This window comes from Lycium barbarum, chromosome 3 (assembly GCF_019175385.1).
Source record: "Lycium barbarum isolate Lr01 chromosome 3, ASM1917538v2, whole genome shotgun sequence".
In the NCBI taxonomy this organism is placed as follows: domain Eukaryota; kingdom Viridiplantae; phylum Streptophyta; class Magnoliopsida; order Solanales; family Solanaceae; genus Lycium; species Lycium barbarum.
The window spans coordinates 43,386,545-43,413,611 of NC_083339.1; the positions used below are offsets into that span (position 1 = coordinate 43,386,545).

Consider the following 27,067-nt stretch of genomic DNA (forward strand, 5'->3'; position numbering starts at 1 on the left):
TAGGAAAAATAACTTTACCATTATCTAAATGAAAATTGTGGTGGGGATACTATAACTCTAATTTTATTCTATTTTAATTGATAAAATGAGATTAAGAAGAAAACAAATTACTTCTCACTTTTTTATTAGTTAAAAATTTTTAAAAGAAAAGAAAAAGAAAAACAGTTTATTTAAAAATAATATTTTTGTTAAGAAAATAATGTATTTAAAAGGAAAAGTAACAATATATTTACTAGGTAAAAGACATTTTGACCCAATTAAGTATCATAGGGGCATTTTGGAACAAAATTATTAGGACACAGGTATTTTTAGATCAAACAATTAACGGAAGACATTTTTGATCAAAATTTCACGCGGACATTTTTTTTTTTACTCTTTTCCGTAAATTCTAGTAGAGTAGAAAAGACCCTCAGACTTCTCTAAATTTTCACATCTTCCCCCTCCTACAAACCCTAGATAGAATCTTAACTTCGATCAATTTCGTTTGATCAATAATCCATCTATTAACACTTGCAATTTCATCAACTTTGGTGAAACAAATGACATCTTTATAAGATTTGATCCAAATTATAGCTGTGGAATGGGCACAAGTAGAGTATTACCCATAATTTTCACATTATTAATTGTTTCAGTTACTTCAAACGCAAAAGTATCTAATTCCAGGAAGTTAGTTGATTTGGCTCCAACACCAAGCACCAATTCATCTTCTCAACCGGTACAAAATTACTACTCTTTTTTTTTTTTTTTTTTGTACATGTGTTATAATTTGTTATTTAGATGGAATTGTTAGTCCATCTGTTTCGATTTGTTTGTCCTACTTTCCGTTTTAGTCCGTTTAAAAAATATCTTTTTTTTTCTTTTTTTGGGAACTTAATTCCACCTTTCCACGTGACATGTTTATGACACAATATTAAAGGATATTTTGCTACTATCTTTAGTTTAAGACCACATGATTGAAAAGTTTCTATACTTTCTTAAACTTCGTATCAAGTCAAAACCAGACAATCAAATTGAAACGGAGCGAGTAGTTAACAATGAATTGTTTAGATATATACATCTACATGTGCTTTTATTTGATTGTTTCGATGGAGTTTGTAATAAATGTTTTGCATGGGCAAACATAGATAGACTTCTTAATTTGGCCTCAACTGACAACTAAACACTCCAACTTTGAGAAAGCACATCTAGACACCTCAACTCGTCTTCACTGTGTCAGTTGGACACTCCCAACTTACAAAATAATCATCTAGACGCCTCCAAACTTTGTGTGCCATGTTAGCATCTGGTGTCCATGAAACATAGTGGGGACGAGTTGACGTGTCTTGTATTCTCAAAGTTGGATTGTTTAGTTGCCGGTTGGGGCCTAATTAAGGTGTCTCTCTATGGATATATATGTTATAGTGAATAGGTGATATAGATACATCTATATGTACTATAGTTTGTTTATTTCCCTATGGAATTGTTAGCTAAGATTGATTTTTATTTAGATTTCTCCGTCAAATGCTCCAGTTGAGAGTGAAAAGGAAGTCAATGCCAGCAGAGTTAATGATAAGAAGTCTGAAATCGAAAAAGATAAGCCTGAAAATCCCAAGGTAAACAATGATCCACCGAAAACCAGCCCAGAGGAAGTAAATTCAACTATAGTCAATGATGGGAACTCACAAACTGAAAAACAAAAACCTAAAGATCCTCAAGTAAGCAATGATGCACCTAAAGATTCGATGGACCAGAATTCAACTCTAGTCAATGATGGAGGTTCAAAAGCTGAAAGTGAACAGCCTAAAGATCCTCAAGGAAGCAATGGTCCAACAAAGGTCGATTCAAAGGAACCAAATTCCACTGATGTGAATGGTGGGAGCTCTAAAGCTGACAAAGAGAAGCCTAAAGATCCTCAGCCTCAGGGAAGCAATGACTTACCAAAATTGGCTCCGGATGGCTCTAAAAATGATAACAATGTGACTGCTCAAACTCCTCCACCTGTTGAGAAGAAGGAGAATGAAGAAAAGAAGAACATAGATGACACAATAAACTCGGAAAACACCAATGAGAGCTGTCAGGAGGCAACGAAACTGTGCAGGATTGAACAAACACTGGTGGCATGCATTCGGACGCCCCAGAATGGTAAACCTTTTCATCATCAGACTCATATGTTTCATTGAATTAGACATTTGACGGAACTGTTTGGTACTGTTAAACCAACCGGGATATGTACTGGATTGACAACTGATTACTGATTGCAACTTGTTTCAACCTGAAGAGTTTAGAGGTTGATATTTTGCTACATAGAGGTATAAGAAAAGATAGAGTAACATCTTCATCAAAAGAAAAATAAAAAGTAAAAAAATTAATATAGAGTGGCATCGTACTGATCACGACTATGTAATGTTTCAGTAGGGCAATATTGAAGCTTGCACCTAAAATATCCATCGGAGCTCGGCGGTACTTGCTGTAGTTTATTCCCAGAATAAGGTTTCCTACTGATATGTTTGAGAACTTTCATTTCCTTGAGAGAGACTTTATTTCCTGAGAAAAAAATACATGAAATATTAGTGTTAGGAAATTGAATGTAGCATCTTGTCTAGGATTATTTATTAAAAAAACTTAAAATCTAACCATTATGGCGTATGAGATCTTAAGATATAGTTCTAATACATTAAAGTAAATTCGAGCATCTTTCTTACTGTCTGATCGGACCCTGCTCCCAATCCCAACCCCTCACCTCCCAAAAAATGGTAAGAGAAAGCACCAAGAGAAAATGGGAACAAGGAGAAGCAAAGTTGTGGGCGGCACTTGATCTTTTATCTCTGTTTAGATGCCTTCCCGAAGAATAAGCCTCCAAGTTCTTTTCAAATTGTCGTGTACAGTTAGACCTCTCTATAACATCATCCTTATATAGCACCACTTCACTATAAAAGCCAAGTTTTTTTTGGAACAAATTTTTTATTTTATATTTTACCTATCTATAACAGCAACAACCATCTTTATAACAATATGCTCTTTGTAAAATTACCCCTCTATAATAACTATTTTTTTTTTTTTGGTAATATGACAACCATCTTTATAGAAATAGAATCTTTAAGATTACCAATAATAAGTTTAGAGATTTTTACTAAATATTTTAATACACCATCTATTATCGAAGGATCAAAAAAAAAAAATACATCATGTATTACAAAGAATATTATACGAATATATATATTTCCATCGTTAGCAGATTTTCCTAGTTATACAAAATGTGACGAATCTAGCCTTTGTATTGACAAAGAACGTACTCTTATAAAGATGACTATTGCTGTTATAGAGGTAAAATATAAAAAAACTGTTCCAAGCAAAACTTGGCTTTTATAGGGAAGTGTTGTTTTATAAGGATGCCGTTATAGAGAAGTCTGATTGTATTTCTAAACGTCAAGCTATTTCGTCAGTTATGAATTTATTGAAATTATATTAAGTTTTTTTCTTGAGGATGGTAACATAACTTTTTTTAATTAGTGAAGTATGCATATCTTTGAGATTGTAAATTTAAATAATAAGGAAATGAAAATGCATATCTTTGAGATTGTAAATTTAAATAATAAGGAAATTGATTTTTGGATAATTTTTGCCTATTAACAGCCAAATAATATTTAAACGTCAAATGTTGTTATAGGTGTATAATAGTCAATCGCTATAAAGGCAAAAAGAATGTCGGAACAAATGAGATTGTTTTTTTTTTTTTTTTTTTTTTTGATGAAGTAACAAATGAGATTGTTATACAGAGGTTTGACTTTACTTTATATGTAACAGTTTAAGAGCTAATTGTCTAACGATAGTTGTTTGAATCGACCAAAGAATTCTCAATAATCTACAACACTTCTTAAATATGCAAATACATATGCTTTTATGCTGACCTAATTTTCTTTTAATTGGCAACTTTTATACTGACCTAATTGTGGAGCAGGATTTTGATCTGTAGTTTTGGTAGAGAAGCATTTGTAATTGAACTACTGTGTAAGATATGAATACATGAGAGAATATACATGTTGTACTTGCTTTGAGGAGGGAAGGTGAAAAGGATTATTTGCAAACACTTCTCATATAGCATGACTTTGTTCTGCATTGGTGCGTAGGGAAAATCTTCGCTATCCTTCCTAGAATTTAGTATGAGCCCTTCATTGTGTACTGAGTGCCCAGGGTTTTGGTCTAGTGGTAAGAGCACAACACGTGATGTGTGGATTAAGCACATGTCACTGTTGAAACCCTACCACAAACAAAAGCTTGTTATTTAAGTGGAGAATGTAGAGGGACAGGCCTATTATTCATTGAGTTTCGAACCATGCACCATTAGTCCTTTGGGATTTCTCTGTTGCCAAAAAAGCTTCATTGGGTACTGATATAATCTTGCTATTGATGATAGGGTTGACATTCTCAAGTTGGCATCCGCTTGTTTATAATGGAACTTAGATTATTTGTTACCAAGTTGCATATAAAGGGCGAAACTTCTACATGATGAATTTGAAGATTCAAGCTATTCCTGTCCCCTCCAAATTTCCGTAAACGCTTGCCTTATGCCCGTCTGTTTTCACTTAATGGGGTTTTAAATCCATCAAATGCCTTTTTTCCTTTTACAATCACTTATTTGCTATGAATAGGTCTGGTTCATTCTGATTTTGTATGTAGGTTTGAATTCAACAACACGTTTGCTTATAGATTTTAGCAAAGGTGACCTTTTACTACCACTTAATCAACTACCATTACACGACCATCGCCACTAGCCTCCAGTACACAACCACCATGGCCTGCCCTCATTGTCAACCACCTCCACCATGTGCCAGCACTTCACAACCAGTTACTAGCCACCACCACAAACTACTACCACCAACCTTCACTGCCGCCAACTAGCTTTTAGAGTGTACATCAAACAAACAATTTTTACAACGAGAGAAAATTAAGTTTTTCTCTAATATTTTGTGGATACCATATTTAATTAGCATCTTATTCTGAATTTTATATTCGTTAATTTTTAAATAAAGATAAATTATACCCATTAAAATGATGAGAAGACAGTGTCTTATTCATCTGGTGACAATTTAGAGACGAAATCTGTATAATCAGTTCTATAGTCAGTTTCTAACATCTTAATCTAAGAAAAAACAAATGGGGACTAGAAGTGTTTGATTCGTGAATTTTATTCCTCTTTTCGACCTTCTATCCCCAATTCCTCAATAAACTGCATAAATTCTTGGTTTTATTAAGGTAGGACCATTAAGAAACTATCATCCTATGAAGAAAGTAAATATTTATAACATCACAATCTCTTCAAATACGAAGGTATATGGGCTCTTTTTGCATTTGGTCTTCTTCTATTGTTGATAACAAAATTATGTCCATATTTCACAGGAATTATTCCATGCACTTTTGCTAGTTGGGTTTCTTCTTTTGTGCTAGTTTATGATCAAACTAAGTTTTGAATATCTGAAAAGCAAGAAAAGAAATGGTCAGAACACTGGAAAACTAAAAATTAAAGAGAGATAGAGGAACAGAAGAAAGACGAACTTAATCACAAAACCCAGCAGACAAAACTAATGGGGAACTAAGAAATCAAAATTGGAAGAGAAACAAAGCAGAACCAAAGAAGTCAAGAAACTTTTACGTTTCAGAAAACACAAAAATAAAACTAGAAATAAAAGGAGGAGAAAATCATGGAGGGAAATGAATGTCCTTGCATAAATGAACACCTTCAATTCGCGTGAGATCGGAGAACTCTCATATGTAAAGACGGAATTACCATAAAACTTCTCCAAGTAAAACCTACGTAAAGTTTTTGCGAGGACATCTTAAATTATGATCCTATTGATTAGGGTGTTGATAAATGTTCTTATCTACAAAATGAACGAGGCTTTACTTTTAATCAGGATTTGCATCAGTTCAGTCACAAAAATTTCTTACGTCAAATTGCTATTATACTGGAAAATTGAGCCTGAAAACATGAAGGTAAGAGTGAGGGGAGAGAGAGAGAGAGAGAGAGCACAACAAGTACTATCTCATCAAGAACTTGTAGTTAGTAGCTTTTCATCCCTTGTTGCATTAGACTGTGATCGGTGTCTTTTTTCTTTCCTTTTTTTTTTTTTTTTTTTTTTTTGCTACCATGCCCATATAATAGAGGCACGAACTCTTCTTTCTCTCTCTGGGTGTGTAATTCACCTTTCTGCTCTCCTCTCACTGACCTTGCAAATAAGCTTTATATTGGTCTTGTAATGTGATTTATATATGTGATAGTATTTCATTTTATGATTTAACAGGATCTACTGAGTTGTTCCTTGTGGTGCAAAATGAAGGGGAAAAAAGAGTGAAAGTAAATCTCAATATCCAACCTCCGCTAGATGGTTCTCCACAAGGTTTTGAAATACGCAAACATCAATCGGAAAAGGTATGCTGTCTGTTGATGTACTTGGCCCCCCTCCCGCCCTAACTTCTTTATGTGAATTAAGCAAGACATCTTGAGGTTATATTATAAAGAGAAAAAATAACTTGGGCATATCGCATGCATTTGAATTTCTCCTGCTACATTGACAACCTTTCTTAACCACTTGAGAAGTGATGGCATAAACAACCTTCAGATAATGTCTATGTACCAGATGCATATTACCTGATAACATTTTATCTAGAGTGAAATTGAGGCCAACTTTCTCGATATCCCATGGATGAATGTACTATGATTTTTTTTTTTTTGTCTGAGAATGCATTGATTGGCAAATGGAATGCACAATTGGAAGTTTCTTATTCTATGTTTTATAAGCAGCTCAAATTATTATATAGGAATTCCCGTCATGGGTTTTTACTACAGTTAGTTTCTGGATTTCTTTATCCAGCCTTACCTGTGGGGGTTATATTCCACAAGGAATGTTGGGTAGAATTCTCAATTGCTCTTCACAGTGCTCTCTGTTTTTGTCATATTCCATTTAGTTCGTTCTAGTAAGGTCCCTTACAACTGAACAGCACTAGAAGGATCAGTCTTTTCTTAGGCTTTGCATTACACTCCACACTAATAGAATTCTCAATTGCTCTTCACAGTGCTCTCTGTTTTTGTCATATTCCATTTAGTTCGTTCTAGTAAGGTCCCTTACAACTGAACAGCACTAGAAGGATCAGTCTTTTCTTAGGCTTTGCATTACACACCACACTAATACATATTCCTTTCGCTGCCTATCATGATCATGTAGTTATATAAAACTGCTATATTTATTTGGTTGGAAGGCGGAGTTGAGGAACAGTCGTAATTCAAATGTAGGAATGAGATTGTTTAGAGTTACTTTTATCATTATAACAGCTTTGTGCATCTTTGCTAAAAATCAAATATAGTCTAGATAATAGATGGTTTAGAAGTGAAGATATATGTTGCTGGAGTTCCAAGGCTGTAAGGTTGGGCTGAAAGGCCTTTATGAATGGGATGAGGCCCACAAAAAAATTGTTTACAAAAGGATGATGACTGGCGTAGGATAGTTTAAATTAAGGTTTCTTGTCTTCTAGGTAATTTTGATATCTGACAAAAAATGATTGGGATACTCGAGAAATTCTTGTATACGTGATGTAACTAGCAAATTGGGAGGTTTGAATTGAACCAAAGCATGAATAAGGGGGAAGTAAAGGTAGTAAAGTTTTAGGAATAACTCTATTTTGATAAGGAGTTTTACATTACTCTTTTTGTCTTATAGGCATCACATTTCAGGAGTTCAGGTTGAGTGTATCACATAGTTCAAGATACAGAACAGTACCTGAAGGATTCTTTGTATACTCAGCTTTGTCCTAACTTGGTGCATTGATGAAATATGTGTTGTTGAAAACATAATTAAGTAAATACAAGTGTGCTTTCTCTAATAGCATAAGCTTTTAGATGAGATGGTCACATTTTTCAACACGGAATCAAAGCACACAGAGGTTCAACATTCGAGTCTCACCGCCACTTACTATGAAAAGAATTTCCACGTGGTTGACTCATAAAAAATAATCAAGCCTACACGTGAGGGAGTGCGTTGGGGAGCGTGTCGAAGGCACAAGTAAATAAAAGTAAGCTCTCTTTGACAGTTTAAGCATTTAGATGAGATGGTCATACACTGCAACATGTACAAACTTTCTTTAAACAAAGAAAGAAAAAAAATATGTGAAACTTGAAAGTGCATCTCTTTATTTTTGTGTTGTAGGGATTTAGAAGCCAACTTGAAAGAAGTGAACCTATAGTAGGAACCCCCTCCCCTAAACGGGGTTAGTTCAAGTGGCAAAGGTTGAGGGACTTGTGACCCTGTGCCATGCGAACTAAGCATGGTATTCAATTGGGGGGGGGGGGGGGGGGGGCATTATCCCAGAGTTTCGAAGGTTACTGTTGGTCCTAAAGGTTGGCCTCAGATTGATTTCTCGGTTATAACAAAAACGTTCTTTCCACCAAAATGAATAATCTAATTTCTTTGACCTGAAATACCCTACCTGATTTCACCTAGAAATTCTATATACTAGAAACTGTCAATTGTATGCATATAAACTGATTTTGTGGTAAAACTAAAATTGATTATGATTGAGTGTTTTAGGTCATACAATAAGGTGCATATGCATTTGAGCAAGCTTCTAAAATTGAATTTTCCTCTTTAATCTTCGCCACCCTTCACCCTTGAAAATCTCACGGGCTTTGTTATTATAATACTTTTATCACTATCATGAAGGCATTCCTGACTGTTTGATAGTATAACGAGATGGAGCAGTTTCTTGATTCAATGATTCTTATTAGATCTGTATAATAATAAAAAAAAATCTACAGTTACCAATTTAAAAAAAAAGATCTGTATAAAACTAAACAATGGACTGTTAAGAAGTATTAGGGGATATAAGATTAAAGTGCATCATTCTTTGGCTTCTGTTTTTTTCAATTCTTTTGGCTGCTGGTGTTACTTTTAAGGAGGTGTGGTGATTATCCTAGCTTCTCAGAGAGGAATTTTTTATAATAGTACTTTCATAAAATTGCCATTTCATAAGACGTCTGAGGTGTTCCAATCTAGCCATAAAAAGAGCCTGTACGACACACTTGATTAAGAATTTATTTTACTACTGTATAAGCACTTCTGTGCTAACAGAAATAAAATTAAGGAGATCTATAATTGGCATTTACAGACACTAGGTTTAACTTAATGTATTCCAGTGCTTAAGAGAGTGGGTATCTTAGTGCTTAAAAGATTGTGTGGAAATGAAGTTCTAAAATCTCAGAAGTTCCCACTTTGGCAAGATTGTCACGCAAAATTGCTATGCACCTTTGGCACTTGGAATTTTTTACCAAGCGTTTTCAGATAGTTATTTTGTCTCCAACCACAACTGCAGACCTCCCAATGTGTGCTTCGCTCGTAATTTTGCAATTTTGTGCAAGTACAAGGCTGCTTAATTTTCCAGTTATGCTATGCTGGACATTCGTTCTAATATTACAAATCTGCTATGATAGATCGATATTTCATCAATCTTGGGCAAAGGTGCTGAAATAGTGCTGAATGCTGGAGATGGTAGGTGCAGGCTTCAATTGGACCGACGTGTTTCTGTAGAGAACATTCTGCAGCAGGTGTCTCTTTATTCTAAGCGTGTGACCCCCATATATGGTGCATATTTCAGTTTCCTTGTAGCCCTACTTTTTGGCGGGACATGGGCTTGCTGCAAGCAAAGGAAGAAGAGAAATCAAGATGGAGTTCCATATCAGGAATTAGAGATGGGAATGCCGGAATCTGCCTCAGCTGCAAATGTTGTTGCAGCAGATGGTTGGGATCAGGATTGGGATGATGATTGGGATGAGGAGAATGCAGTGAAGTCACCAGGTGGACATAGGTACGGAAACATCTCTGCTAATGGCCTCACGTCTAGGTCAACTAAAAAGGACGGATGGGAAAATGACTGGGATGATTAGTTATAGAATATCCAAGAAATCCACGGAAGAGCTAAACGTGTAAAGACCTTTTTGTAATTTAAATCTTCAGTTTTGTCTTTACAGATATGGATATTCTTTCTCTTAGCACATTCTTTTGACAGTAGTTCTTTGGCTTAGCTACCACAGTATGTTGTTACATATGTATTTTCTTGTTGGAGCGATTTTTGTACGCGATGTTGAGTGATCCTTTAATTGAAGTGAATATAACAACTTATACATGTTCCATTATAAGTCTTTCTTCACTTTCTTTCTTGATAGTTTCTGGTCTAGATTTAGTAATACTACTTCCAGCAGCCCGGCCGTCAGGAAAAAAAAAATGTCTTCGCTCTGTGAATAGTGTGATTCTGATCCCACCTTGTTCAAAATGGATAGGAACCCTTTTGTAAGTGTCGTTCAAATGATTGTTGCTTTAATTCTGAAGGAAGTTCACACTGATTGTAAGTCTCTTGGACTAGCTTCTTTTGGACTAGCTTTTCTTTGATTGATCCATGAAAGCCTAAGATTTAGTAATAAAGGCGAATCTTTTATTTACCACAAATGGTGTTTATACTTGGAGGAATAAATTAAAATAGAAATTCAGCCCTTTGGTAAATTTGACTTTTTGAGGATGAATAGTGTGAAGAAAATAGGAGGTTGTCAATCATCTACCAAAACGACTACTTGCCTTGGAACATTTAAAGTTAAATTGTCTCTCACCATCTTTCATCTGCTTTTGACACTCTTAATTGAGTCCCTTTTGTTTGAGTTCTTAGCTGTTTTTTAAGCAATACTAGATGATTATGTTTTTCTTTTTCAGGTTGACTTGAACCACAGTTAGCTATTGATTCATACAGCAATCTCGTAAAAATTTGTATTGCAGATCAGGGAGCATATGACTAGTTTATACAGATCTAGAACATGCCGAGTCTTCTTTGTACCATTCAATTTCATCATTATGTTGGGAGAGCTAAAATTTGAGTTGAAAATTGGAGTCGTATAGTATAATCTTCTTCTCCTAGAAATTAGAGCAACACTTCTAATAACAGGTGGAAATATTGCACTCTTTAAAGCTTTTGGTTGTAAAAGTTGCCAAAGCTCTCATTTTCTTTTTACTTTTGTATTGGATACATATGGTCAAGTCTTCACTTTATTCACATGAAATGAACAAACAGATTGAAGGTTATAGAAGCTTTGTCCCCACTCATGAAATATCTTTTAAAAAGCAACAAGATAGCACTAGCGCATTAGTGAAAGTTTAACATGGAGTCCATCATTATGTCCTGACAAAGTGAAAACCCAAGAGAGAAAAGAATTGAAAGAAAAAATTCTTATTGCTCTATGTACTTGGATCACTGTCCAAGATACCTTTCTTTTCTCTCATGTAAAATAGTGTGTCACGTCTTAAAGACTTGTTGGTTATTCAAAAAATTTTAAGCACTAGGAAATTACCATCTGTTTTTCATAATTGGGTCGCCTGACCCTGATCATGGTAGGCCTAATGATAGTATATTATTTAAATATTTCCCAAGCAAGCAAGAAGTGTATTTCTTGCATCATAATCGATCCAAAGAGTAAATTGGACATGAATTATGAGGAGAACAATGCTGGTACGCTCTGCTATAATGGTTAATGATGGCCATTAGTACTATTTCATGTTTAGGCATAATGGTTAACTAAGGTGTACCAAAGAAAAATAATGGTTAACTAACACCAAATATGACAGGACAAGTGCTTTAATAATCATTTGAACTTGCACAAATAATATTGTTTGTTGGACTTGTGCAACAAGCAACATCAATTGTGCTTGCCCCAAAATTTTACTCTCCCCCCTAATATTTGCCGGTCCTGAATCAGAATAAAGGAGAAGAGAGTTATTATAAATTGAGGAACAACGTAAACATTGTCAGATTATGATTAAACCACTAAATACTATGAATGACCCTTACTAGAGCAGAATGGTGAGAGACATTCGTATAGCTGACCTTAACTGATTTGAAATTGAGGCAGGGTTAATTGATAGACACATGAATCTCAAACTTTTGCTTTGAAATTTAAATTTCAACTGGCTGAATGTAGAGCAGTCCGCCTTAGGGCAATTCGCGCAGAATTGCCCTTCTTTTGGGGTGGTCTTTAAATTTTGCCCCTCATATTTGAAATCTTTAAATTTTGCCCTTCGGCTAAATCCCATGGGTTCTAGGTTCGAACCCCCACACAGTCAAAATTTTAAAAAAAAATCACAAGGCAGAGTTTAAATTTTGCTATGCTCCCATCGGCATACACTTGTGAAGGAATTATCAAAGTTATGCCGGACCCGGCATACTTATGCCTTATGGGCAGACTTGGCATAAGTATGCCGGGTCCGGCATAACTTTGGTAATTCCTTCACAAATTTATGTCGGGTCTGGCATAAAAGTTTGCCCATTAAAAGTATGCCCCCACCGGCATAAACTTGTTAAGGAATTACCAAACTTATGCCGGACCCGACATACTTATGCCTTATGGGCAGACTTGGCATAAGTATGACGGGTCCGACATAACTTTGGTAATTCCTTCACAAGTTTATGCCAGTGGGGGCATACTTTTAATGGGAAAACTTTTATAGTATGCCACATAAGGCGGAATTTTTCCTTTAAGGCATAACTAAAAGTTTGTCTTATAAGGCAAAGTCTATACCTTAAGAAAAAGTTCTGCCTTATGGGGCATATTTTTTGTTATGCCTTAATTAAAAGTCTGCCCCATAAGACATAGTTCCTTAGGAAAAGTTTTGCCCCATAAGGCATAACTAAACTATGCCTTGAGGAAAAGTTATGCCCCCTCCGGCATAACTTTAGTTTTTCCTTAAGGACTTTATGCCGGATCCGACATACACTCCCTCCAGCCCTGCCTTGCGAATTTTTTATTTTATTTTATGCCTGAGCGGGGGTTCGAACCCAGAACCTCAGGTATCCAAGCGAAGGACAAAATTTAAAGACCACAAATATGAGGGGCAAAATTTAAAGACCACCCCAAAAGAAGGGCAATCCGTGCAAAAAAATGTCCACCTTACAACCTTTGATCAATAAATTTTTTAGAACTTCGGAAGATGGTCAAGGTAGCTTGCTTCCAAGCCACTGCAATAGATGGGCATGTAGTCGTAGCAGTCGACCTAGAATGCCTCTCTTCTTTACTAAAATACTATTTCAGATGAATGGAGAATTGTTTTGTTATTTAAACTTCAAGTATATTCATCTTTATTGATGCGTTTAAATTTCACTTTTTACATTAAACTAAAAAGCTCAATTTTTTATTTTTTTTAAAACTTGGCATGATAGCAACCCATTTTCATGCACATTGGACAAGTGCAGTTAAGGCGAGTCCGGAATCAAAATGACCCAAAAAAAGACCTTTTGAACCAAAATAACCCAATAAAAAAAATAGTTACCATAGTACCTTTAACACAGTAAATTACTGCGTTAAAGGAGTCCCCTTTTTTTTCTTTTTTTCTTTTGTTTCTTTTACATTTTCACACTTTTTTACGTACTTTAGCCATAGATTAATCATGCTTCGGGACTCCTGAATATTTTATATAGAACCCTACTTATTTTTGTGCGATTAATAAGGTAGACTCAATACATCAAGGATAAGCTAAACTTTGGATTGTCGTTTTAGTGGTTGAAAAGTGCTCGAAGTCCATTTTTGTTTGAAGACTTGTCATTAGCTTTAAGTTATTTATGTTTTAGGGTTTCGATTTAAGCGTGCTATTTTTTAGTCAAAATTGCATCATTCATACCAATCTCAAAATAATTAAATTGCATCATTCTTAACAATATGAAAATACTTAAACTTGTTCATTAATTTGGAGCCCAAAGTTGTTAAAATACAATCATCAAACAAAGAAAAAACTTAAAATACATGATCCTACACATGCCCTTGAGTTGATCTTCTGCCACCACCGCCAGATGTGCCACCACCGCCAGATCTGTCACCACCACAGAAGTTTCCTCCGCCACGAGAGGTTCTTCCACCGCGAGATGTATTTTGACCACTATGCCGTAAGGGACACTTACGCTTATCATGGCCAACATAATTGCAAAATGAGCATTTTCGAGTGTATCTCCCTAGTGAAACATCCATTTCATTAGGAATACGGGAGTATGCTTTCTTTTTTGAATTTACGGATAAATGCTTTATTTGCAACTATGGAAAATAGCTCCGGTGGCCAATAACTCTCACTACCAAGTGGGTAGAACCTTCCAGCATATGTTTTTGCATAATTTTCAAGTGTATATTCCTTAGCCATGTACGTGGAGGTGTTCTTTCCTATTGTGATAAAACACTTGAACGCATGAGAACATGGCATGTGATATGATTGTCATTTGCTATATGTGCATGTTCTTGGAATGTCACAACTTGTGTGAACATTACCTCATTTACCTTGGTGTACACTTGTTGTGAGTTTAAATATGCACTCTGCATAGTTGTAATCCATCCGGTCGTGTTGCTGAGCCTTAAATTTGTGATACTCGAACAATTGTAACGGTTTTGGCATCCATTTCAGACGGTCTGCCGCCAGTCCTTTGGCCTCTTTTGATCTAGTGACGAATCGCTTCACAACCTGCTTAAAAGTTATTCTCACCATTATGGTGACGGGTAGTCCCCATGAAGATTTCAACAAGCTATTGAATGACTCAGAGCTGTTTGTTGTTAGCATAACCCATCGCCTACCTTCATCCTGGTGTAATGTCCATTTGTCTTTATCAATTTTATTCAACTAGTGGAAGGCTTCCTCATCCGCCCGCCTAATAATCTCCATCTTCAGGTGAAACTTCTTCTCCTGATGCTCTATTGCAGCCACCCACATCCAACTGCAAAGTGCTGGGCTTCGATATGCCTTTTGAAATTTTGCCTTCAAATGCCTTAAATAATAACGATGGTAGGCAACCCATGCAAATTAAACATATTGCTTAATATGCTAGCATTTCTGTCTGATATAACACATATGCCCATACGATTCTTAATAACGTGTTGCCTCAAGTAGTTCAAAAACATAGCCCATGTATTAGTGATCTCATTAGCTGCAATTGCAAAAGCTAGAGGGAATATATATATATCCATTTGCATCCATTCCAACCGCAATTAGCAGATTTATGTCGTATACCCCGTACACATGTGTTCCATCTATTGATATTACTGGCCGACAATGAGCACCATCAATGCATGGTTTGAACGCCCAAAACACAAACTCAAAAATATTACCGGGCACACCAGGCTTCGATTTGAGCTTTCATTCAACAACATTACCAGGATTGAAGTGTTGTAGAGCCGTCATATATCTCGGCAATGTCTTGAAAGAGCCCTCCCAACTACCGTAGACTATCTCATATGCACGCCTACGCCCAAGATACGCCTTCCGCATACTAATGGTTTTGCGATATACTTTCAGGACGGCTGTAATACAACCTTTAATAGGGTACCTGGATAAGTTGAAATATTAGTATATAGCAACGAGGAACATCGTATTAACATCAAAATTAAAATAAACTTAGGCGAAGGGGATACCTTGGGCTTTTTGCAATTTTGCCAACTAACACAGCAGTAATCATAGTGGTATCTAGATTGCAATGATCATCTGGGAGGTCACCCATATCACAAGTGTGCCATGTGTTGAACTTTGAAATAGTCCACATCTTTTCAAAAGTCTCCTTACCACGGAGCATCTATTGACAACCTTGATTTTTTTGCTTGCAGACCAATTGCCAAATTTTTCGAGTGGAATCGTCAACTTTGAACTCCCTCATCCCCTGGATGCAATAAATCTTAACAGCCCTTTGCAATGAATTTTTTGAGTTGAAAATCATGCCTTTTTCAATATGAACCATTTGTTTTACAAGATCCACTGGCTCTTTCCACAAACTTCGCCGAATATGATCATCATCCCTAGTAAAGACAAAGGCATCGGGGAAATCTTGAAGATGATCAAGATAGGGGAGCTCATCGGAATGCCACTGAACCGGGGTCGACTCTTGCTGTTGAAACTGGCTTTACAGCATAGGCTCTTGCTGGTTAAATGGGTGCTGCGAATTCAGTTCTTCCTGGTGTGCTGAACTATTCATCATGTCTTGCAACAATTCTGCTTGATATTGAGGATTAGTACCAACCTCAATCTCATCCTCACTTTCTTCATCTTCACTTTCCTCTACATTAGGTATTTCCTCACTATCACTCGATGATATATCTATATAATTTGGATAATCCACACCACCCAGAGCAGGTCTTTTCCTATAATTTGGTGCAACAACTTCATTCTCCCTACATAAGAAACTAGAGTATTTCAACTACTAAACATTAAATAATACTATTGATATTAAAAAAGTAGACGTACTGATAGTAATCAACTGCATCAAAACTTGAGGAAGGACCATCGTTTTGAGTAGGTGTATAACCCCTAAAAAATATAATCAACATCATTAGTAGCATTCATGTAATAAACACATGCACTGCACATAATAATACTAATGAATATTTATCACTGCCCATTGAATTGCAACTTAAACTTTCTAGGGGCATTTGACTTGTCAAAATGCCTTCATAAGTACTCATGTCAGGGTAATTGTGCTCATGCGTAGGTTCCGCTTCAATGACTTCAGCCTAAATTCTAGACGGGGCTTCCTAACGAGGTCTATTTCAGGCTTTCTAAGGAGTTGTAGCCATGAATTCAACATGATTAATGGGGACCTTCTCTACGTACATTTCAAGGATGTTTAAAGTTATGCATTCCCTATAATCGTAAGGCGCCTTCAACTAATCCGTCAAAGAATCATCGTCATGAATATGCCACAGTCCATAACTAACTACACCTTGCAGCGGAAATGATATTGGATATCTTCCAATTATATTTAAATCAAAATCACCCCTACTCACTTGTAGTCTATTATACAAGGCTTGGAGTAGTTTTGGGAATTTTAAGTTTAGTGGAAACTTAACATGGTATTTTGGGGGAGAGTCATAACGCAAATTATTTTCCTCGAATATAATTTCTCCGTCCCTGAATAAAGAAACCCTAATTTTTGGAACATCTTCCATTTTTTGACTAAATTAGGAGTACAAAATGCAAAAGTTGGATGAAACTTAGAATTTGTGTAAAATGCAGAAATGGGATAAAACTCAAAAACTGTGTTTTTCTTTCATACAAAATCCGTAATATATAAGGTTTGAATGCGTTTGAATCATATAACGCATGCAATTAGTGTGTCCCGCAGCGTTACGTCTTGTCAAATCACGTACGGTGTGGGTTGTCATTGCATAACGCATGAATTTACTGCGTTATGTCAGTATAGCGCAATAAATTAGTGTGTTATTTTGACATAACTCATTAAATTACTGCGTTAATATGACATAACGCAGTAAATTACTGCGCTATAGCTGGTCAAACGCGTGCCCCGTGTTGTCAATTAGTGCAGTGTGTTGTCAATCGGAGTTGTCATACAAAAAAGCATCATAACGCATCTAAAATTTGCGTTTGATGCTAGCGAGTGTTATATAACGTAATTGACGAATAACTACCAACCACACAAAATTGAGTTATTATGTCATTCTTTAGCCAATTTGGCGATATTAGTCGTATTACAACGTTCTATCCAGGAGACATATTCGAAACAATGGGTAGGACATGAGAATTGGGTGAAGATTTTGAATACTCCAATAACCTGAACGAGAGATACAATCAACGTTACAACAATATGATGACAGACGAGTGGAATTGGCGTGTTAGGGAGGGTCGAGCACTGGAACAAAACTTGAGGTCAATAGGGCTTAAATGCCCAAAATATCGTGCTATGTTAATGCCTCGTGGCACTCCACAAGAGTTGAATTTTGCTCTTAACCGTTTTCGCGAAGAGAACAATCGGATGAAAATACGTTGCCTCAGGGTAGAATATGGTCAACATAGTTATGTTAGATTCAGATCTAAGTGGGATTCGGACTGTGAGATGTCCGATGACAATGATTCCCCATGATATTATTAATAGTTGTAGTGTATTAAATATAGTTGGTGGGGTCATAGTCATGATCCCACAATCTATTGAGTTTGATACCTATATAAAGAACCTTTTGCTACTTAGTATCTACTTAAAATTCAATGTCGAATAGTAGAAATGTAGATTGGTCGGTATTTTTTCCACAGGATTCGAATAGCAGTAGTGATGACAACTCAAATCAAAGCAACTATTCCGGTGATTCCTCAACCGACAATAGTGAATTCGTGCTAGACAATTTCAAGCCCTACCTTTCAATAGGGCATAATAACGATTTTCGTGAGTTGAAATATTCAGTTCTACGTGAATATTATTGTGGTTTATGTCGCGAATGGGCATATCAGTACGGCGAATCACAACGTCTTGTTCGTGACTTGAAAAATCTCAACGCTCAAATCCCAACAAGGTTCTCAATGACCATGCCTCGAGTAGGTGAAACACTTGCGAGCTTGCTTTATAAAGGATTAGAAAAGAAAATAACAGAATGCTAGCAAGACTGTCACGCCCCAAACCATGGCCTGGGCGTAACACGGCACTCGGTGTTTGTCTGCATGTGACCGAGCGAACCAACTGGCTGGCTGGATCAACATGTGGTATACTGATATCTAAGTATGATGAACAAATGCTAATCGAGTGAGAATAACTGACTGAAATATATCTGTGCGGAGGTAATAGTAAAAGTCTGCAATACTGAATAAGTAGTAGCCAAAAGGGCTAACTCAATAATCCAACAAAATACTGAAATATCTGACTGACTGTAATCTATGAAGCCTCTACTGAGTAAGGAATTACTGACTGACTATCGGGACAAGGCCCCTGGCATACCTTAATTCTGAAATACTGTCTGCAAACTAATTGAATATAAAGATAAAGATAGAGCCTCGAAGAACTGAGGCTCACCACTGACTAGCTGAATCTGAAAGCCTACTAGCGAGCTATGTCTGCACCCTGTATATCGGTATCTGCATCATGAAATGCAGGCCCCGAGCAAATGGGACGTCAGTAGACTGGAATTGTACTAGTATGTAAAGCAACTGAATGAAATAATAAGCTGAACTGAAAACGGAACTGAAATGCTGATAACTGGAGTGAACAGAGAAGTAAAGATATGGATACTCCCTGTCCTGAGTAATGAATAACTTGTTTACTGTCTATGACCTTAGGTCCAATAATAATAATAATATGCATGCAAAATCTGTGGCATGATGCCTAAGTATACATATACATAACCTGTGACCTTAGGTCCATATCTGTGGGCCTGATGCCCTAATACAGGTATTCAATAACAAGCACTAAGACTGAGATATAACTGATAACATGATACTGATTACTGATTATCAAGATAAAACTGGTAACTGTTCTGAATAATTCTAAGTATTCATACTGAGACTCGTGAGATACAATTCACAAGTCTATATTGATTACGTACTGAGTTAATGATATTCAAATTAATCATCATGAACGAATTCTGAAACTACAAGCCTAGAAGATAACAGTTCTACAACTATTCAAGAAACTAGGGCTAAACTGTATTCTGAGTCAATTTACTGATAAGTATGAAGAATGAGGCGTAGGGACAATCATGAACATTCCCTAACGTAGATAGTTAGCCTCACATTTCTTATTTTCTTCATAATCCTCAATCCAAAAGTCTGAATTTTGAGAAGAATCCAAAAGCCTGTGTCTCAAACCTTATCTGTGGGTTTTCATAAAAACCCTAGGTTAAGAACAATGAATTCTATCTTAGATTATCTAAATACATGATAGAATTTGATTGGAATGGGTAAAACTTGCTTACCTTAGAGTTCTTGGGGTTGGAGAGGAGAAACAAGTCATGCTAGGGTTTTAGGAACTGGTAAAAATAAAATTAGAACTGAAACCAGGTATCTATAGGTTCTGGTGCGGGCTGAGAAATACGGACCAAAATACGGTCCGTATTCTGAATTACGATCCGTAAACTTAGACCGTAATTAAGCATGTTCAACGGACAGAAACACTGTACAACTCCTTACCAAATACGACCATCAAATATGAGCCGTATTTCAAAATACGGTCCGTATTTAACTATAAATTTTCCTGAGCCAATTTTCAGAAAGCACAGTGATTTAGATGCCAAGTTACGATTTGGTATACGGGCCGTATACTGAAATACGGTCCGTATTCTGGGGCGTAAATCCCCATATGACAACTGAAGAGAAATTTCCAATTCCCACATTCTTTATCTGGGTTTCTAAGTCCAGAATCATGGTCAAAACTTAAGTTAAAGGTCTGAGGTGTTACAAAGACGTAGATTTTACATGCTAAAGTTGGCCGAGCAACAAGCATCATCAACCGGTAGGGAACTAACATCTACAGAAGAGAAGATCTTTCTTAAGAAACCCAAGATATTTATCTGAGGACAATATTGAAGACTTCAATTCTGATGATGATTAAGAATATTGAGTTTAGTTTTATGTTTAATTTATGATGATGTTGTTAATTTGAAGAATATTAGTATATTTAGCGGAAGATCAACTCAAGGGCATGTGTAGGCTCATGTATTTTAAGTTTTTTCTTTCTTTGATGATTGTATTTTAACAAGTTTGGGTTTGTTATTAATGAACAAGTTTAAGCTTAAATCGAAACCCTAAAACATAAATAACTTAAAGCTAATGACAAGAAGTCTTCAAAACAAAAATGAATTTCGAACACTTTTCAACCACTAAAACGACAATCCGAAGTTTAGCTTATCTTTCATGTATTGAACCTACCTTATTAATCGCACAAAAATAAGTAGGGTTCTATATGAAATATTCAAGTTTCGGAGTCCCGAAGCATGATTAATCTATGGCTAAAGTACGTAACAAAGTGTGAAAATGTAAAAGAAATAAAAGAAAGAAAAAAAACTCAAACATAGTAAATTACTGTGTTAAAGATACTATGATAACTATTTTTTTTTTTTTGAAGTATTTTGATTCAAAAGGTCTTTTTTTAGGTCATTTTAGTTCCGGACTCGGGTTAAGGTCCCCCTCTGGGATCTTTTAAATCATATTAGGTCCCCATCTAGCCTTCAATTCATTGTAGTGAGACTTGACATTGAAGCATTAATTATTTCACCAACCTCTCCTACTTTAACAGAAGTGTGGTAGTGAATGATTCTTTCTCATTATTCAAGAAAGGGATTTTTTTTCCTCCAACTCCCAATCTCTAGGTGTCTCACCAACTGAATGCTGAGAAATTTGTCATTTAAACTACTAGTAATACTTAAAAAAGATCTTTTGTTTGGAAATATATAAATAATAGTTTTACAGATAATGTTCACATTCTGATATTTAACTCTTCAAAATCACAAAGTGCATAATCTTTTTTTATGGTTACTTCTCATTAGCATTATTTAAACTTGGTTAAGTCACAAAAGTGCTGGATGTGTTAACAGAATGATAATAATATATCCAATGTGTTAAAAGAAATGAAATGCCTTATGATCAAGAAATGCCACTGAATGGTGGCCTACTTTGATGTTTTCATTTCGTCAGAAATCCATGCGGGGTTTTAAAAAGGTTTTCTGCTATAAAAATACAAAGGATATATTTTTCAGCTTTGTATGGACAACAACATCAAACAAGCACAAGACAACCAGAAACAGGAGTTGGATGTCTCAATACTAATAAAGACAATTCTAGTCTATCAAAATCTAACAAGGGTCCCAAACTGGAGCTGGTGAAGAGGAATCCAGTTATTTAAATAACAACACATAAAGATTTAACAAATGGTATAGATATTTGGATATGGCAAAATAACAAGAGGATAGTGACCTTCTCCAAATGTAACAACAAACTGAATTCCTGTTCACCACACGACTCATTCTCTATATTCTTGTTTTCCACAAACACCTTATAACATTACTCTATTTCCTCGGGACTTTCTGATGGACATCTGATTAACTCCAAAATTTTGATGACCTCTTCCATGTCTGGTCGATTGGATGGAACTTGAGATGCACATATTAAACCAAGTTTCACAACTGGAATTGCCTCTTCGACGGGGAAGTTACCTTGGAGCCGTTCGTCAATGCATTCTTCTATCCTGCCTTCTTCCAGTGCTCCCCGCACCATGTCACATAATACAATCACATCGTCTTCCATGTACTCCACGGGTCTTTTACCCGTCACCACCTCGAGAGTCAAGATACCAAATCCATAGACATCACATTTCTCAGTTATCTTCACCGTCTGGCATGCAAATTCAGGAGCCATGTATCCAAGTGCACTCTGAATCTTGCTGCTCAAAATGTAACGATCCAAGACGGGTAATAAACGAGCCAAACCAAAATCTCCAACTTTGGTGTTGGCTGAACCATCATCTACGAGGACATTGGTTGACTTCATATTGTAGTGAATAATATTCAGCTGGTGCAGATAGGCTAAGCCTTTGGCAGTATCAAGAATAATGTTGAATCTTTGCTGCCAAGAGAGGCTCCTTTTGGAACTTTGCTCGTGGAGTAATTTGTACAAGCTTCCTCCAGATACATATTCATTAATCAGGAGCTGAAGAGAAGGTGTCCAATAATAACCTTCAAGTGCCACCAGGTTCTGGTGCCTGATGCTTCCGAGACATTTCATTTCCCTCTCAAAATCTTCTTGGGACTTGATCAAACTTGTAATGTTGAGCTTCTTGATGGCAACAGAACGTCCATCTCCGAGTTGTGTCTTGTAGACGGATCCAAAACCACCACGTCCAAGTTCATTATCCTTGTTAAGCAGCGCTTGAGTTCCAGCAACAAAATCGGCATCACCAGAAAACATAACAAGCTTGCCGAGGTTGGCTTCTGTACCATGTGAAGGGCTAAAGTCATCGCCACCAGATAAGGTGAAAGTTGCAGCAGAGAGCGCCATAGAAGAGCGCGCGTGCAGATTGAGAATGGAGACAATCACTACTCCAAGAGCTATGAAAACTGCTGCTCCAATGGCAATGAGAGATGATATACTGAGCATGATTCTCTTACGACCAAGCGAAGAAACAGAACCATGATTCGAGTCAGACGAATTTGGGTTTAGTACAAGAGGCTTCGGATGGACAGCGGGGCAGGAGTGGTTGAGAACAGAACCACATAGGGATGGATTACCAACAACAAATGATGGAGAAATGCTGTTGAAAAATCCACCTACTGGAAGTTCACCTTGGAGATGGTTGTGGGAGACATTAAATGTGGCAAGGTGGGTAAGATTGGTTAGTTCTTTAGGCAAGCTTCCTGAAAACTGGTTAAAAGAGAAATCCACCACTTCAAGAATGGTCAACTTAGCAATCTCAGGAGGGATAGGACCAGTGAGGTTGTTGTGTGACAGGTCCCTACATAATCAAACAGGCGACTCTTAGAATCACACAGCCATAACAATTGCAAACAACATCATGCATATAACTGCAATTTGAAAAGAAGATAACATGATCGAAAAGCTAAAACATTTAAGAAAAATGAGATGGCAGTGGCAGGAAACTTACAATGAAGTTAGAGCGGAGCAATTTGCTATATCTGCAGGAATTGTACCACTCAGATGATTTTCTTTCAGCTTCAGTTCCAGCAATGAAACAGCACTCCCAATCTCACGGGGAATGCTTCCGTTTAGTTGATTGTGACTTAAATCAAGAATTCGAGTTGCATTTAGTTTACCTACAGCTTCTGGGATAGTACCAGACAAAAAGTTCCGGGAAATATTCAAGACCTGCAAGCTACTGATATTCCAAATGGCAGACGGTATTTCACCAGATAATGCATTGGAAGACCAATCCAAAACTTGAAGGGAAGCAGCCATGGATATCGGCAGATAATCTATATGACCGGTAAACCTATTCCCGGAAAGGGAAATGCTCTTTAGTCCCAATTCAAAGGTCCAAGAAGGAAGGTTACCACTCAAGAAGTTATTGCCAATGTCCAAGATTACAAGGTCAACGCATTTCAACAAGGACCGAGGCAAGCTTCCAACGAACTGATTATTCGACAGATTCAGTTCCTTTAGCGATGGAAGATCACCCAACGAGCTCGGAATTCTACCAGAAAGATTATTTCCAGAAAGATCCAAAACCTTAAGGCTTTTCATATCTGCTATCCAATCTGGAATCTCCCCATTCAATGAATTTGATCTTAAATCCATAGTAGTACATAAACCAAGTCTTCTCATAGATATAGGAAAACCTCCACTAAGCAAATTCTCACTGAGTTCAATTGACTTAAGCTGCACACAGTTGCCAATATTTTCAGGCAACCAACCAGTAAACCTGTTTTTCTTTAAATTAATTGACCTCAAAGAATATAAACCCTCAATTGCTTTAGGGATCTCTCCCTCCAATAAATTATCCGATACATCAAGGGATCGAAGAGAGGTTAAAGACCATAACTCTAACGGCAATGGACCTGAAAGCCTGTTCGACGAAAAATTAACCCTTTGCAATGTTGAGCAAGAGGTTAAAGAATCAGGAATTTGGCCATTAAGATTGTTCTTGGCAAAGGAAACAGATTGTAAAGACGAACATTGCCGAAAAAATTCATCAGGGATTGGTCCTGATAAACTATTCTCACTCAAATCAATAACCCTCAAGCTAGGTATTTGAGCAAGAATGGGATTAATACTGCCTGTAAAGTTATTCTTAGACAAAGATAAAACCTTCAAGAATTGTAACCTCAAAAGGCTTCTAGCTATATGACCAGAAAGAGAGAAATTATCAAGCAAAATCTGAGAAACTCTATTGGATTGAGGATCACATTTTATACCAACCCAATTACAAGGAGTAGCATCATCATCAGACCAAGATGTAAGCTTTGATTGTGTGTCAGTAAATCCAGCTTTGAAAACAATTAAACCCATAACATCATCATTAAATGCAGGGTCCAAACACTCCACAACAAACACAGATAAGGATAAAACAGTTAATATATGCAACAACATTTTCGAAAAAAACTCCCTTTCTCCAACAAAGACAAAAACTCAAAAAAATAAAATAAGAAGCACCAGTTGTAACTAAATCAAGAACTTGTTAAAAGGGTATTACGAGGAGATGTGAAGAGAAAGAAATGCCAAAAGGGTGTGAATGGGATTTGCATATGTAACAAACAAAAACAAAAACAGAACAAAGAGAAAGCTTAAAGAAAAGATTTACTGAGAATGGGGCTGTATATCTTAGCCATGTAAAGAGAAAAAAAAGAAAAAGAAAAGGAACATTCTCACTGGTTTGAGGAAGAAAAAGGGTACTCTGTTAAGCTGGAAAATCTGCAAGAATGTGTCACCTTGAGCACAAAGCAAAGGACTTGGAATCCAAGAAGTAGCCACAAGAAAAAACTTTTGTTGTTTGTTTGGTTAAAAACTTAAAAGGGGAAGGACAGTTTTAAAAGTGTCTAAGAACAGAGGAAGACTGATGGGGGCATTAAAGAGTTTGTCAGTCACTAGTGTGTGTTTGTGTGAGAGAGAGAACCAACTTCTTTTCTTTTTTGGGTCAGTGAGTAGAGGCTTTTGTTTGATGTGTTGTACTGGGAGGGAGGAAGAGAGAATTAAAAGCTGGTGGATTTCAATGATTTTGTTCACTCAAAATTGAAGTGTTGTTTAATTTAATGAAGTAGTATAAAGGGGGACTGGTGGGTTTATGTAGAGTGAAGAGATTTTGAGTGTGTAACGGCGAAAAAGTAGCATTTGTCTGTGCCTGTGTAGTGCTTCTTTATTATGGACTATGGAGTATTTAACCTCCCACTACTTCGCCAGTTTCCTCTTCTCATTTACTACTCCTCTCTCTCAAATATTTGTGGTATTTCTCTTACACCCTTCTTCAAAAAATACTTAATTATGATAAATTTTTATTTATTTTATTATTATTTATATTTAAAAAAATAATTGAGATATTTATAGTCTTCAAAAATAATTACTACTAAAAGATTATGAAAAAATTTATCTTAAACTTCTAAAATGATGAATAATTTCAAATAACTAATGTTTAAAAATCACGACAAATTGTTCGAGGCGGAGGGAGTAGACTTCAACACTTCAGCTTTAACTTTGCCGTTGCAATTATTTTCTTTTTAAATTTTAACATAGTCTATTTTAAAATCCTTGTAGTCATTTATAAATTTATTTTTAAGTTTTTATTTTATTTTAAAAAAGATTACTTTTTACACATTATAAATCTTTAACAAGATCATTTTTTCGTATTGAAATTGTAAAGGACCTAATTGACTCTTTTTTTTTTTTTTTTTTTACTATGAAAACATACTGGATCTCAAATTCGAATAATAGATAAAGGTTACAGTAGACTAATGACTAATCAAAAGGGGACTTATTTGACTCATTATATTTCTAGTTCGGTATGTATTAGTCAGTGGCGGAGCCAGAACTTTCACTAAAGGTGGTCAAAATATAAAAAGGTAAATCCACGAAGAAGCCAAGGGTGTCAATATGTAATACGTGTACATAGAAAGTAAAAAACATACCCAGCTATACAGTGTAATTTTCCGACGACTACATCTAAGTTGCGGGGACTCTTCGTTTTTTGATGCCGCACCTGTCTCGACACGGACGGGTACGGGTGCGGGAGCAGAATACGTCTCATATACGGTCAACAAATTTCGGATACTTTGAGCGGAGTCCATGTGTTATAGCCCGTATTTTGTACATTCGGATATTTCAAGGTAGCCGTAGTAAGTTAAGGACAAGACTATTTTCCAAAATTATTTTAATACACAAGTTGTTTATTAGTATGGAAATATTGAGAAAGGCTAAGGGTAAAAAGGGAAATTCACAAAGTGGTTTATGGTAATATTGTGGAAGGCTAGGGGCAAAATGGAAATTTCACAAGAAACTCAAGAAAGTTCTTGAAGGGACCATTGTGGCCGTCCAAGTGGGGTGGGCTTTGGCCCACATGGATGAATTATGTATATATATATATATGACTTATTAGTCATCTTTTCTAACTCTAGAACCTTGGAGAAAAAAAAAAAAAAAAAAAAAAGAGAAGGGTATTCGGCCATGGCTCCCAAAATTGAGCCCATGGAAATTGATCAAGAAAAATTATTTTCTTCTAGTATTCCAACCAAATGGAACGTCCTCTTTAACATGAAGTGGTTGTTGGAGCAATAAAACCATTCATTTGTGCAAATATACACCCCTAGCCGAGTGAAGAGATGTGT

General features: G+C 36.2%; 2 protein-coding genes across 2 annotated transcripts; one reads left to right on the forward strand and one right to left on the reverse strand.

Annotated features, from left to right (window-relative positions):
- The first annotated feature begins 350 nt into the window (after positions 1–350).
- LOC132631076 (uncharacterized) lies at positions 351–10,156 on the forward strand. The gene is made up of 4 exons (XM_060346677.1): positions 351–715; positions 1,488–2,121; positions 6,279–6,406; positions 9,458–10,156. The coding sequence occupies exons 1-4, from the start codon at positions 581–583 to the stop codon at positions 9,908–9,910; spliced, it is 1,350 nt and encodes a 449-aa protein (XP_060202660.1). The 5' UTR covers positions 351–580; the 3' UTR covers positions 9,911–10,156.
- Positions 10,157–21,380: 11,224 nt separating this feature from the next.
- LOC132631077 (probable LRR receptor-like serine/threonine-protein kinase IRK) lies at positions 21,381–25,602 on the reverse strand. The gene is made up of 2 exons (XM_060346678.1): positions 23,401–25,602; positions 21,381–23,250 (listed from the first exon to the last, which is right to left on the reverse strand). The coding sequence occupies exons 1-2, from the start codon at positions 24,840–24,842 to the stop codon at positions 21,804–21,806; spliced, it is 2,889 nt and encodes a 962-aa protein (XP_060202661.1). The 5' UTR covers positions 24,843–25,602; the 3' UTR covers positions 21,381–21,803.
- Positions 25,603–27,067: the final 1,465 nt, after the last annotated feature.